This window comes from Crinia signifera, chromosome 9 (assembly GCF_055691185.1).
Source record: "Crinia signifera chromosome 9, ASM5569118v1, whole genome shotgun sequence".
NCBI classification, from domain to species: Eukaryota; Metazoa; Chordata; class Amphibia; order Anura; family Myobatrachidae; genus Crinia; species Crinia signifera.
The window spans coordinates 23091656-23107274 of NC_139225.1; the positions used below are offsets into that span (position 1 = coordinate 23091656).

At 39.1% G+C, this 15619-nt stretch overlaps 1 protein-coding gene and 1 long non-coding RNA gene across 2 annotated transcripts; one reads left to right on the forward strand and one right to left on the reverse strand.

The window, feature by feature from the left end:
• The first annotated feature begins 8231 nt into the window (after positions 1-8231).
• Positions 8232-12560, forward strand: LOC146035227 (uncharacterized). The gene is made up of 4 exons (XR_014460603.1): positions 8232-10637; positions 10736-10823; positions 11005-11071; positions 12007-12560. It is a non-coding gene; the product is annotated as an uncharacterized LOC146035227 (long non-coding RNA).
• On the reverse strand, positions 11213-15217 carry LOC146035226 (uncharacterized). Its single transcript, XM_083158554.1, has 5 exons — positions 15076-15217; positions 14405-14979; positions 13928-14188; positions 12844-13492; positions 11213-12089 (listed from the first exon to the last, which is right to left on the reverse strand). Coding segments are annotated over exons 2-5 (1131 nt in total). The 5' UTR covers positions 14625-14979; positions 15076-15217; the 3' UTR covers positions 11213-12088.
• Between the last annotated feature and the right edge of the window lie 402 nt (positions 15218-15619).

The following is a 15619-nucleotide window of genomic DNA, read 5'->3' on the forward strand; positions in this document are numbered from 1 at the left end:
CTATGCTGTATAGGATGTATAGGGCACATACTGTAGAGGTTGTATAGGGCCCATGCTGCATAGGAGGTAAGAGGTTGGTGACAATTAATAATTGACACCTAGAAAGCGCAGCTGTACTCCAACTATAATAATTCTGCAACACTTCTTAGTGCGCTAGATTTGCATATTTTATTTTAAAAATGAGCAATTTCATAATCATAACAATGCATAAAAATAGACAGACAAAACATACAACATATAACATAAAATAAAATTTGAGGCAATCATATGAGGAAATGTTATAGTGTCTCTAATGAGGCTTATATGGCTTAGATTCTGATTCTAAATGTCTCTATGAAAATGAGGCAATATAGGTATAATTACCAGACCCAGTTTAAAAGTATATGGGTCTCCTCTGGATCTTTGTAACAACACAGTTCCTTTTTCTGAGCCCGCTACCTCCCTCTGCTGAGGGGGAGCGCTCCAGGTGCTGAGTGTCCAAATGCTTTTGAATGCTTGTTAGCACAGATTCAGGGACATCTCCTTGGTGTAATAACTGGTGACCGGATTATATGGGGCTCCACATGTGGCAAAATATGATTTTTTTTCTCATTCCGTGTGGTAAAATGTGAATTTTTGGCTTATTCTGCGTGGCATATTGTGTATTTTGGCCCATTCCATGTGGAAAATATGAATTTTGGCTCATTCTGTGTAGTAAAAATGTGAATTTGTGGCTCTAACTTTGTGGCATATTGTGTATTTTGGCTCATTCCATGTGGCCAAATATGAATTTTGGCTCATTCTGTTTGGTAAAATGTGAATTTGTGGCTCATATTGTGTGGCATATTGTGTATTTTGGCCCATTTCATGTAGCAAAATATGAATTTTGGCTCATTCCGTGTGGTAAAATGTGAATTTTTGGCTCATTCTGTGTGGTAAAATGTGAATTTGTGGCTCTAACTGTGTGGTGTATTGTGTATTTTTTCTCATTCCATTTGGTAAAATATGAATTTTTGGCTCATTCTGTGTGGTAAAATGTGAATTTTTGGCTCACTTCGTGTGGTAAAATGTGAATTTGTGATTCATACTGTGTGTCATATTGTGTATTTTGGCCCATTCCATGTGGTAAAATATGAATTTTTGGCTCATTCTGTGTGGTAAAATGGGAATTTTTGGCTCACTTCGTGTGGTAAAATGTGAATTTGTTATTTATACTGTGTGGCATATTGTGTATTTTGGACCATTCCATCTGGAAAATATGAATATTGGCTCATTCTGTGTGGTAAAATGTGAATTTTTGGCTCATTCCGTTTGGTAAAATGTGAATTTATTGCTCATTCTATGTGGCAAAATATTAATTTTCGGCACATTCCATGTGGCATAATGCAAATTTTGGCTTATACTGTGTGGCATAATGTGAATTTTGTCTTATTCCGTGTGCCATAATGTGTAAGGGGCATATTGCACTGGTAGGGGAATATTTTGCACCGGGGGAGATGCCGGTAGACCACCGGTAAGTAAGTGTACAAAAAGTAGATCCCGAGTTACAAAAGTCCGGCCAACCCTGCTGTATTGGATGTATAGGGCCCATGCTGTATAGGATGTATAGGGCCCATGCTGTATAGGATGTATAGGGCCCATGCTGAAGAGGATGTATAGGGCACACAAACTGTATAGTATGTATAGGGCATATGCTGTATAGGATTTATAGGGCACATGCTGTATATGAGTATAAGGCACATGCTTTATAGGAGGTATAGGGCACATGCTGAATAGGATGTATAGGGCACATATAGGCTGTATACAATGTATAGGGCACATGCTGTATAGGATGTATAGGGCCCATGCTGATTACGATGTACAGTATATGGCACATACTGTATAGGATGTATAGGGCACATACTGTATAGGTTGTATAGGGCACAAGCTGTAAGGGATGTAAACGGCAGGACAGGAAACCCAGCTGATGCACCAGTGTGGGACTGCTCTAAGATTGTATTTTTGCATTTTTCAATCCCAGTGATATTGGTGTACCGGCCCCAAGATTTTTGTTGCCATCCCTTACATAGAAATGACCTTCTAGACCTAATTTGTCTCTGTCCCTGCGTCCCCACCATCTCTGTCCCCACCCTCTGGCCCTTCGTCACCACCATCTCTGTCCCTGCATCCCGCCATCCCGCTCAATGCACCTCTGTCCCTGCCATCTCCCTCCCTACATCCCCACCATTCCTCTCACTGTCCATGAATTTTGCCACAATCTGTGTGGCATAATGTGAATTTTAAGACATTCCAGGTGAATTTTGGCTCATTCTGTGTAGCATAATGTGTAAGGGGCAAGTATAAGGGGTCTACTATTGTGTTCCATAAAGGGTATATGGTGTGGTACACACCCCTATATCCTTTTCATGGCCACACCTCTTTTCTGTAGCTCGCCAATCCAGAGGGGCCCCATGACACTGTTGTACCGGGGCCCAGGATTTCTCTTGGCAGCCCTGCCCATGCTGAATAGGATGTATAGGGCACATGCTGTATAGGATGTATAGGGCACATGCTGTATAGGATGTATAGGGCCCTTGCTGAATAGGATGTACAAGGCACATACTGTATAGGTTGTACAGGGCACATGCTGTATAGGATGTATAGGGCACATGCTGTATAGGATGTATAGGGCACATACTGTATAGGATGTATAGGACCCATGCTGTATAGGATGTATAGGGCACATACTGTATAGGATGTACAGGGCACATACTTTATAGTATGTATGGGGCACATTCTGTATAGGTTGTATAGGGCTCATACTTTATAGGATTTATAGGGTGCATGCAGTATAGGCTGTATAGGGCACATGCTGTATAGGGCACAAATAGGATGTATAGGGCACATATAGGATGTATAGGGCACATGCTCTATAGGTTGTACAGGGCACATGCTGTATAGGATGTACAGGGCACATACTTTAAAGATTGTATAGGGTGTATGCTGTATAGAATGTATAGGGCACATGCTCTATATGTTGTACAGGGCACATAAAGGATGTACAGGGCACATGCTCTATAGGTTGTACAGATCACATGCTGTATAGGATGTATAGGGCACATACTGTAGAGGTTGTATAGGGCCCATGCTGTATAGGAGGTAAAAGGTTGGTGACAATTAATAATTGACACCTAAAAAGTGCAGCTGTACTCCAACTATAATAATTCTGCAACACTTCTTAGTGCGCTATATTTGCATATTTTATTTTAAAAATGAGCAATTTCATAATCATTACAATGCATAAAATTAGACAAACAAAACATACAACATATAACATAAAATAAAATTTGAGGCAATCATATGAGGCAATGTTATAATGTCTCTAATGAGGCTTATATGGCTTAGATTCTGATTCTGAATGTCTCTTTGAAAATGAGGCAATATAGGTATAATTACCAGACCCAGTTTAAAAGTATATGGGTCTCCTCTGGATCTTTGTAACAACACAGTTCCTTTTTCTGAGCCCGCTACCTCCCTCTGATGAGGGGAAGCGCTCCAGGTGCTGAGTGTCCAAATGCATTTGAATGCTTTTTAGCACAGGTTCAGGGACATCTCCTTGGTGTAATAACTGGTGACCGCCACCGGATTATATGGGGCTCCACATGTGGCAAAATGCGATTTTTTTTTCTCATTCCGTGTGGTAAAATGTGAATTTTTGGCTTATTCTGCATAGCTTATTGTGTATTTTTGGCTCATTCCATGTGGTAAAGTCTGAATTTTGGCTCATTCAGTGTGGTAAAATGTGAATTTTTGGCTCATACTGTGTGGCATATTGTGTATGTTGGCTCATTCCATGTGCCAAATATGAATTTTGGCTCATTCTGTGTGTTAAAATGTGAATTTGTGGCTCATACTGTGTGGCATATTGTGTATTTTGACCTATTCCATGTGGTAAAATGTGAATTTTTGGCTCATTCCGAGTGTTAAAGTGTGAATTTGTGGTTTATATTGTGTGGCATATTGTGTCTTTTGGCCCATTTCATGTGGCAAAATATAAATTTTGGCTCATTCAGCATACCTCCCAACTTCTGTCCGGAGGAAATAGGGACACTTCGCGCGAGCGGCCGAAAAGGGGGCGGGGCGTATGCAAATGAGGGCACGGCTTATGCTAATTAGCCGGGACCTCATTTTCATACGAGAATAGACGCTGTGCGCGTGCGCACAGCGTCTATTCTACTAGATTGGGGGGTCTCCCAACTGCCACCCCCCGCAGCGGGACAATGCCTGCCGCGGGTGGGACAGCGGGACAGGACCCGAAAATCGGGACTGTCCCTCTAAAATCGTGACAGTTGGGAGGTATGCATTCAGTGTGGTAAAATGTGAATTTTTGGCTCATTCTGTGTGGTAAAATGTGAATTTGTGGCTCATATTGTGTGGCATATTGTGTATTTTGGCCCATTCCATGTGGTAAAATATGAATTTTTGGCTTATTCTGTGTGGTAAAATGTGAATTTTTGGCTCACTTCGTGTGGTAAAATGTGAATTTTTGATTCATACTGTGTGGCATATTGTGTATTTTGGGCCATTCCATGTGGAAAATAGGAATTCTGGCTCATTCTGTGTGGTAAAATGTGCATTTATGGCTCATTCTATGTGGCAAAATATGAATTTTCGGCACATTTTGTGTGGCATAATACTAATTTTTGGCTCATACTGTGTTGCATATTGGCCCTTATTCAGATCTGATTGCAGTAGAAATTTGTTCTCAAAATGGGCAAAACCATGTGCACTGCAGGTGGGGCAGATGTAACCTGTTCAGAGAGAGTTAGATTTGTGTGAGATATTTTGTTTCTGTGCAGGGTAAATACTGACTGCATTATTTTTACACTGCAATTTAGATTTCAGTTTCAACACACCCCACCCAAATGTAACTCTCTCTGCACATGTTACATCTGCCCCACCTGCAGTGCACATGGTTTTGCCCATTTTGAGAACAAATTTGTACTGCGATCAGATCTGAATAAGGGCCATTGTGTATTTTGGCTCATTCCATGTGCCAAATATGAATTTTGGCTCATTCTGTGTGGTAAAATGTGAATTTGTGGCTCATACTGTGTGGCATATTGTTTATTTTGGCTCATTTCATGTAGCAAAATATGAATTTGTGGCTCATTCCGTGTGGTAAAATGAGAATTTTTGGCTCATTCTGTGTGGAAAAATGTGAATTTGTGGCTCTGTGTGGCATATAGCGTATTTTGGCCCATTCCATGTGGTAAAATATGAATTTTTGGCTCATTCTGTGTGGTAAAATGTGAATTTATCGCTCATTCTGTGTGGTAAAATGTGAATTTGTGGCTCATACTGTGTGGCATATTGTTTATTTTGGCTCATTTCATGTAGCAAAATATGAATATGTGGCTCATTCCGTGTGGTAAAATGTGAATTTTTGGCTCATTCTGTGTGGAAAAATGTCAATTTGTGGCTCTGTGTGGCATATAGCGTATTTTTGCCCATTCCATGTGGTAAAATATGAATTTTTGGCTCATTCTGTGTGGTAAAATGTCAATTTTTGGCTCACTTCGTGTGGTAAAATGTGAATTTGTGATTCATACTGTGTGGCATATTGTGTATTTTTGGCTCATTCCATGTGGTAAAGTCTGAATTTTGGCTCATTCAGTGTGGTAAAATGTGAATTTTTGGCTCATACTGTGTGGCATATTGTGTATTTTGGCTCATTCCATGTGCCAAATATGAATTTTTGCTCATTCTGTGTGTTAAAATGTGAATTTGTGGCTCAACTGTGTGGCATATGGTGTATTTTGACATATTCCATGTGGTAAAATGTGAATTTTTGGCTCATTCCGAGTGTTAAAGTGTGAATTTGTGGTTTATATTGTGTGGCATATAGTGTCTTTTGGCCCATTTCATGTGGCAAAATATGAATTTTGGCTCATTCAGTGTGGTAAAATGTGAATTTTTGGCTCATTCTGTGTGGTAAAATGTGAATTTGTGGCTCATATTGTGTGGCATATTGTGTATTTTGGCCCATTCCATGTGGTAAAATATGAATTTTTGGCTTATTCTGTGTGGTAAAATGTGAATTTTTGGCTCACTTCGTGTGGTAAAATGTGAATTTGTGATTCATACTGTGTGGCATATTGTGTATTTTGGGCCATTCCATGTGGAAAATATGAATTTTGGCTCATTCTGTGTGGTAAAATGTGCATTTATGGCTCATTCTATGTGGCAAAATATGAATTTTCTGCACATTTTGTGTGGCATAATACTAATTTTTGGCTCATAATGTGTTGCATATTATGTATTTTGGCTCATTCCATGTGCCAAATATGAATTTTGGCTCATTCTGTGTGGTAAAATGTGAATTTGTGGCTCATACTGTGTGGCATATTGTTTATTTTGGCTCATTTCATGTAGCAAAATATGAATTTGTGGCTCATTCCGTGTGGTAAAATGAGAATTTTTGGCTCATTCTGTGTGGAAAAATGTGAATTTGTGGCTCTGTGTGGCATATAGCGTATTTTGGCCCATTCCATGTGGTAAAATATGAATTTTTGGCTCATTCTGTGTGGTAAAATGTCAATTTTTGGCTCACTTCGTGTGGTAAAATGTGAATTTGTGATTCATACTGTGTGGCATATTGTGTATTTTGGCCTATTCCATGTGGAAAATATGAAGTTTGGCTCATTCTGAGTGGTAAAATGTGAATTTGTGGCTCTAACTGTGTGGCATATTGTGTATTTTGGCCCATTCCATGTGGTAAAATATGAATTTTTGGCTCATTCTGTGTGGTAAAATGTGAATTTTTGGCTCACTTGTGTGGTAAAATGTGAATTTGTGATTCATACTGTCTGGCATATTGTGAATTTTGGCCCATTCCATCTGAAAAATATGAATTTTGGCTCATTCTGTGTGGTAAAATGTGAATTTTTGGCTCATTCCGTTTGGTAAAATGTGAATTTATGGCTCATTCTGTGTGGTAAAATATGAATTTTCGGCACATTCCGTGTGTCATAATGCAAATTTTGGCTTATACTGTGTGGCATAATGTGAATTTTGTCTTATTCCGTGTGCCATAATGTGTAAGGGGCATATTGCACTGGGAGGGGAATATTTTGCACCGGGGGAGATGCCGGTAGATCACCTGTAAGTAAGTGTACAAAAAGTAGATCCCGGGTTACAAAAGTCCGGGCAACCCTGCTGTATAGGATGTATAGGGCCCATGCTGTATAGGATGTATAGGGCCCATGCTGAATAGGATGTATAGGGCACACAATCTGTATAGGATGTATATGGCACATGCTGTATAGGATGTAAAGGGCACATGCTGTATAGGATTTATAGGGCACATGCTTTATAGGAGGTATACGGCCATGCTGAATATGATGTATAGGGCACATGCTGTATAGGATGTATAGGGCCCTTGCTGAATAGGTTGTACAGGGCACATGCTGTATAGGATGTATATGGCACACATTATTCAGTCGGGATACAAGATAGACTTCAGAAGACGTCCAGGGAATCTGGTAATAGAGTCTCCTATTCCCAGGGACAAAGAGGAAAGGAAGGCTTTACTGTTAAGTTTAGAATCTCTAAGACCCACCTGTCCGTGGTGGATCCTTGCCAGACTTGATAAAATTGCAGCAGCCTGGCCTCTACCCTTCGTGGGTCGGCGTCATTGCTGTTCTTTTTTTAATGGAAATTAACCTTCTCTGCCCCTTTGGGCACGAAAATTTGCCCTTGACATCCAGGTTCCCCTTTTATAGGCCCTACCCGGCCTGTAGGTCCTGGCTTCTCTGTATTCTTGCGGTTGATATCTGTTAAACTTGGTCGGTACATTTTTTTTTTGTAGTTTTGTACAGGGCCCATGCTCTATAGGATGTATAGGGCACATACTGTATAGGATGTACAGGGCACATACTTTATAGATTGTATAGGGTTACATGCTGTATAGTATGTATAGGGCACATTCTGTATAGGTTGCATAGGGATCATACTTTATAGGATTTATAGGGTGCATGCCGTATAGGATGTATAGGGCACATGCTGTATAGGGCACATATAGGATGTATTGGGCACATGCTCTATAGGTTGTACAGGGCACATGCTGTATAGGATGTATAGGGCACATACTGTAGAGGTTGTATAGGGCCCATGCTGTATAGGAGGTAAAAGGTTGGTGACATTTAATAATTGACACCTAGAAAGCGCAGCTGTACTCCAACTATAATAATTCTGCAACACTTCTTAGGGGGGTATTCAATGTCTGTCGAGTTCTGTGAAATCGCGAGTTTCTATGTTTTCTCGCCACGCAACGTTAGGTTTCTCGTCCTCGATAATTCAATCTGGTTTTTATCTCGTTTTTTTTACTGTCCCGTTTTTTTTTTTTTTTCGATCTGTTCGACTGTCGAGGGCACAAAAGCTCGCATTATCGAGCATTTTGTCCACACATTTTCCTCGACTTTTCTCGTAACCTATGCAATCTTTGCTGTGTTTGGTTTTGTCGACGAAATTTTCAACACTTCTCGTCTTGGAAGTCTCGCCAGGCTTGTGTGGCGTGATTGTAATATTATGCATTAATTTTGCTCCCTATAACACATTAGTGATATATAGCTATATGTAATAGACTACTATTGTTATCTATTTTGTTAACTACTTGTTAAGAGTGTGTGAAATCATTGTAGGAAGGGGTCCTACCTTTATTCTTGCTGCCTGATTACTGACAATCTTGTTTGGAATGTTTGCAATGTAGTGAAAGCTGACCTTCCATTTCTATGAAGAAGGACTGTTTGATGCAAATAATGCAGAGTGCATTGGAATTACTGAAATGTCATTGTAATGTCTATATGCCCTAACTGAAACTGCACAGTATATTACAATCTAGTGATAACTGTTATATGTCTTTTCCTGTGTTTTGATGCTTTATGATGTTATTCTCCTGTGAATGATCCTTATGAATGCTATGTGGATCCATCTACATGGTGTTGATTAAGTTCCCAGCATGCTTGGATACTTTGCACCTGCACCTGCTTATTTAACCCACAATCCATCATGCTTACCTCACAGCTCTCACTCCTCTGTTCTGAGACTGTAGGGAGCACACAGCATAAGCAGTCTGCTGTTTTGGAATCGTTTTCCTGTAGGTCAATTTGCGGTTTTGTCACATACCTTATTTTTTCAACATAGACTACAAGAATGGAGCCCTTCTCTGATGTAATACTCACTTTGCTGGTGAGGCTTTTGCAGCCAAGGGTTAGGGGACATGGAAACCAGGATTCCTCTGCAACATCTAATACTCAGAGATTGGCTGCATTGGGTGAGTCTGTGCGGGTGTCAATTCCACGTCCACGCCAATATAGAATTAGGCGTGAACTGGACTCTCTCTCAGAGGCTGAAGTGATAGCAAACTATCGCTTATCCTCTCGGGCAATCTATTCACTGTATCAGCAGATGGAAGCAGACCTGGAGCCTCGGGTACGGTCAAACCATGCAATTTCTGGCCTACAGAAATTGCTGGGTACATTGCATTTTTTGGCTTCGGGTACATTCCAGCCCACTTTGTCTCAGACCTGCGGTTTTTCACAGGCCACTCTGTCAAGGAGTATAACACAGGTCCTTAAATGCTTCCGTAAATTAACGACCCAGTACATCCATTTTCCTGCTACAGACAGTGAATGGCGAGAGATCAAATTTGGCTTTTTCCAAAAATGGCAGTTCCCCAATGTTCTGGGAGCGATTGACTGCACACATATACACATCACGCCACCCAGGGAATCGGAAGAATGTTTTCGTAACCGAAAACACTTCCATTCCTTGAATGTGCAGGTGGTTTGTGATAGTGACATGAAAATAATGGATTTTGTAGTGGGTTTTCCTGGGTCGACCCACGACTCCTTCATCCTGAGTCAGTCATCTATATTCCAGGATTTTGAAAGTGGCAATTTTACAGATGGCTGGCTGTTAGGTAAGTGTGTTTCCATATCCATATTGCTAGGATAAAGTCCAAAAAGCAATTAAACATTTTGAGACTTGTAATTTGTCCCTTTAAAGGTGATGCGGGATACCCAAATAAGTCCTGGTTGCTGACCCCCTTGCCTAATCCCATAAGTGTTGCAGAGAAGAAATACCAGGCGGCCCATATAGCATCAAGGCGTGTAATTGAGCGAACCTTTGGTGCACTTAAAAGCCGCTTTAGATGTTTAGATATCTCCGGCGGGGCGCTTTTATATTCACCGGAAAAGGTTTGCAGCATATTTAATGCTTGCTGTATATTGCATAATATTTGTGTGGCAAACCATTTTCCGGTCAATATAGATGCAGATATTAATCTGCATGGGGACATTTTCTCTACATTACCTGTGGGCATGGATGAACGAGTTGAAAGTAGAAGTCATGTCATCCGGACCTTTTTCTCTTGTAAGTAACTTTTGCACCACAAACATATCTTGGTATTGCTACAAATACGTAATATTGATAGTTATATTTTGCATGTATTTACAGAGTCTATTTGGATTCCCTTCTCTTTTGCATGAAATTAATGCAAAAGGAGTTGTATATGAGTTATGAAGTTCTGACGTTTACCATAATATTTTATTAAGTTGATCCTGTAATTGATTACATGGCAAGTTCATGCCAAAACCAATATCCGGCCTAAGCACAGGGTAAGTGTTTCTCTGTCAGTGTGGAGAACATATTTATGTGTGAATATGGCTATTTTTACATAATAACGTGTATTGTTGTTGTTTGTTGTGTTTTTCAGGTTGGTCTTCTCTATGTGTGTATTTATGATGTGTCCAATCCTGTTAATTTTGTGATTAAGGACACTTCCCCTACTCCAATGTTGTGTGGTAAGTATGGTAGGCTATCCAATTTGTGGCCCCTGGTGTAGTTTTTACCAACATTATGTTGTCACCACAAATATATATGTGACTGTAATGGGTATTTTTTGGTAAGGGTGTAATCAGTGTAATGTAAAGGTTTTGTTTTGTTTTGTGCACACACTCTGGACTCCTTCTTTGGGACACAAAGTGAACTATAACACAACATCAACTGGCAAGAACTTTGTTTCATAGGACCTGCGGTACTGAAAATACAGGTAAGTTGAACTAGTATGAAGTACTGTACTAATATAATAGACACAATGTTGCCAATTTTAGTATCATTTGAACACATGTCTTTTTATTTTTTGGACAAAATGAAAAATGTTAAAGTAATATTGTTTATTAGTGCAATGACATTGTTTAGAAAGATATGCCAAGATATTGTTAGCAAGACAATTGTCAAAGTATATCAGCATAAACATATTACTCCGTATTTGCTCATACAATCTCAGTTATAACTAAAAAATTTGCCCTGAACCAGCATTGGCAAATCTCCTGTACACCCAATTGCATGTAATGTGATTGAGGCTGACATTCTATAGTGAACATTGGTATTGTTGACAGGAACTCTTGAAAATAGCATTTACTTCTGTTACAAAGGTAATTCTCTAGGGCAAAAACTACAATGACATTTGCAGATCAATGTAAAGCAGTGCGGAGCGTATGGCCCGTCAGAGGTCACAACATGTCAAGGCCACGAAGCTGTGGCCTCCCACAGTTTCTCAGCAATGAAGTTGTTAACTAATCAGCCTTGGTGTTTTGTTACGCTCTGCACTACTTTCTAGTAATCAACATTTGTATTGCTATAGTAGTCCCATGTCATGGTGTTTGTTAGCATAATACATTTTACCATTGTTGGCTGTTGTCAAAATGAGTCCAATGCCTCAATTGCATTGGATGCAATTGTGTTGACAGTGGATGTTTAAATCACATCTATTAAGAATAAAGTAATCTGAATCTTCAAAGCCATACAGGCTTATTCATAATGCATGCACATAACGTGCAAATTGCTATACTAACTTATTTGTAAGTGTCATTTGCAAACCTCATGACACAACATTGATTCCTTACAACTTTGACAATGTGTTTGAGTTTGCTAAACATGTTTCTTAATGATGAACTAAACCGCTTTCTCTTTTCCATCGACTAGAAGTGGGAACTTTCAGAAACGTCAAAAATGAAAAAAATGTCGAAGGAAGTATTACATCTCCATTGTTGCCAGATGATTTCTGCCTGGTTGAAATTGCAAAGAATGAAATGTCATGAATTAAATAGTACATAATTCAATGGACCATACAAGCTGAAGTTATGCCACAACAATATTACTGCAATAAGGGCAAACAACCCCTAGATAACATAACCAATTACAATGTGGAACAAAAGTGACCTTCTATTGTCAGTTCCTGTTTTGAATGGGTTTGCAAATTGAAATTGGATTTTTATCTTTTGGCTTATGTGAATTAATTTGAAATCCTGTATCTATATATATATATATATAGAGAGATATATATATCTATTTGAACATACTCCTAAGTTTGTCTATACATGTATTTTGGTAAGTAACACTTTATTTTTTTACTTTTGGACTTGTAGAGTTGTGGTTTAAGGCGACAATGTAGTTGCTGTTAGCACATGTGGCCATCTTTCCAAAATTGTTAGATTTTTCACAATTTCATATGTAATGGTTAGATAAGGTGTATTATATGGGATGTTTTCTGCTGTTTCTAATGCTATTGCCCTTTCATTGCTGGGCAGTTAAATAAGACATGATATAATGAGTAATGGAATGCATAGATGTGTTTGAAACACATTTTTTACGTACATACATTTTCTGGGGGGGAAATGTTTGAGCTTCATACAGTATGTCCATTATCACTATGCTGAACTCTGTTAAGCCCAAGACATATATTGTAGGTAATTTATCCACCTTTGCCAATGTAGAATGTAGAGCAATCATGGAAATTAAATATGTGTCAAGATAACTTACTAATCAAGAACTTGATCTTCATCTCGATCCTGGGCTGCATTCTCCAATTTCACTTCCATTGTTTGAAGACCTGTATGTGATTGATTTGCTGCATAAGTTGGGACGCTTCTTTTCGGCCCTTCATGTCTTTCTGCAACTGTATACCTTCTCATTGGTGGAGTGAATGGTCTGCGTAGTGTAGCAGGAAATAACAGATTTTCAGACGTTCGGATGGGTGACACATTTGCATCGGTATCAGTGGTGTTTGGATTATAGATGTGTTTTAAGGATTCTGCAAGTTGCTTTTGTGCGTTGGCTGCCTCTTGTTGAATGGGTAATAGCATTTCAAGTGCTGCATGTATGGCGCCACAATTGTGACTTAAATTGGTTATTTCCACATAAATATTATTGTGGATTTGTGTTGTTAGCATGTGTTCCTTACTAATTGTTTTGAAATGTGTTTCCAAATCTGTTAGCTGGACAAAGTTTCCCAGTGTTTGCCCTAATACTTTCAAAGTGTCATCCATTGACATTAATCTTTCGCTGAGCATTTCTCTAAATTCGTCTTGACCACTTTGAACTTTTGCCACAACTTTGCTCAAATCCTCTAAATCGCATGAGCTCTTCACAGTAGAATCCGTTATAGTTAGATCAACTTGATCTTCTTGACCTAGTGCAGTTAATGAAAATAATAGGAGGAATTAGGGCAATAATCATTATTATGCATTGTCAATATGACAGTTGGAAAGTAAGTATAAGTAAAAGGTTAGAGATTACCAATAAAGAACAACTTATAGTTGAAAGGGCACCAAGGTTGTGAACGAAAACACCTACCCAACATGTGCATTTAATTAGACTACGATATTTGTGACAATATTTTGTGCTTACTTATTAACGTCATCAAGTATTACCTAAAGGACTACTTGTTAACAGATTAGAGTTATTTTTCTTAGCTCTACAATTATGTTTGCGACCATGTTCCAGATTGTATATGACAGTATTAGATTTGTTCTTGTTTGAAATTCCTATAAAACAAAAACTTGTTACTATAGACATTACTTACTACACAATATAAATATTAGTACAAACTAGGAACAAATGTCACCTTGCACGGAAGATTGTTTGGTTTCACATGTGTTTGTTGTTTTTGACACAGAAGTGGAGGATACTTTTGATTTGGCCAATGTGGAGTCACAGATGCTGCTTTCAAATCCGTAAAAAGTATGTTCCGTCATTGTACTTTCGTTAAATACACTTGGAATTCCAGAAAAACCTTCAGCAGGACTGGCAGGTGGTATGTCTTCTTCGATTTCAACAGTTTCCTTTGGTTGCAGTTTGTTGCTAGAACTTTTTTTCAAAGCCAGCTCTATAAAGTGCAACAAATAACAAGGATATGTCATACTTTCATACAAGAATGGTTATACATATAGGACCCCAAAACATTACACTGAAAATGTCCCAGGTTACATGGAACTGGCTAACAATACATTATTGTGTTGTGGAGTTGGCACATTTAAGAAATGGTGGAAAATGCACATGATACGTGCAACAATATATCATGTTATAAATTATTATAAGTTACCCTTTGCGGCCCTTTTTTTAGTATGATGTTTAAGTTCTGCTACTAGGTCAGATTCGGAAATTCGGCCCTTACAAAGACTTCTGGAATCCAAAACACCCTTGACTCCCTCCACCATAATTGGATTTATTCTCCTTTTTACGATCTCTTCCCAAAGTTTCCATTTGAATTTGATCTCTGGCCCTCCGCCGGTTTTCATAGCCAACATTTTGTAGTGGGCCATTTTTTTTTTTCGTCTGACGCCGACAATCACTGTAACGCTTCATGCACGTTCGGGGTGTTCGGCGATTCCCAGCTATTGCTGTCACTCTAGAGGCAATATCTTCCCAGATTTTTCGTTTAGCCCGTGCAGCTGTCATTGTGGATCTCGGCCCATAAAGAACGTCATAGTGTCTCTCAACTTCTTCTACTAATGCCATGTTTTCAGACTCACTATAACGCACTCCCTTTTCTTTTTTGCATGTATCGTCTGAATCATGATCCTCTTCATTCGATTTTTCACTATTTGCATCATCTACACATATTTGCCTCTGTTGAGAATGACTGGTAGCAGAAGATTTGGCTTTCTGTCTCCGAATCTAAAAAACAGACACATTACAATAAATACCTTGACAATGCCGTCCCATATGTGTTTGATTAGGATAGGTTCATGAATGTGCTTGCCACAAATATACCTTTTCTTTTTTCTTTTTTTCATATAAATGCTTTTTCCATTGCAGATATTCTGCGCTTTGAAGCCAATCATCATCGGAATCTAGGGATTCATCACTGGATGGTGTAGCGGGTTTCTTACATCTTTTTAGAGTCTACAATGAATTTGAAAAGATATCGTTGCCATGTTGCATTGTGAATTGTATTTTGTCCAAAATGCTAAATAAATATGTCACAAATCTTTTTAGCATTGTCTCGATTTGTACCATGGCTTGGTTTCGGGGTGTTCGTTTTTGTTTTTTTGCCAAGACACTTACCTGGACTACGTCGCCCTGGGACAGGTGAGTATGGTTTCCTTCCACAGCTTCCCAAATGGATTTCGTCGGATCCGGACGGCGACAGCGACGGTCGACATGGAGGAAGAAGATGACACAGGACCAGAAGACGCCGACACAGGACCAGGGATACCTACGGAAAGAAGATAGGTAAGTATTAGTATGTGTGGGCTTTGTATGTAATAAAGTTTTATTTTAAAAGTGTGTCAGTGTGTTTTGTGCACTATTTTTT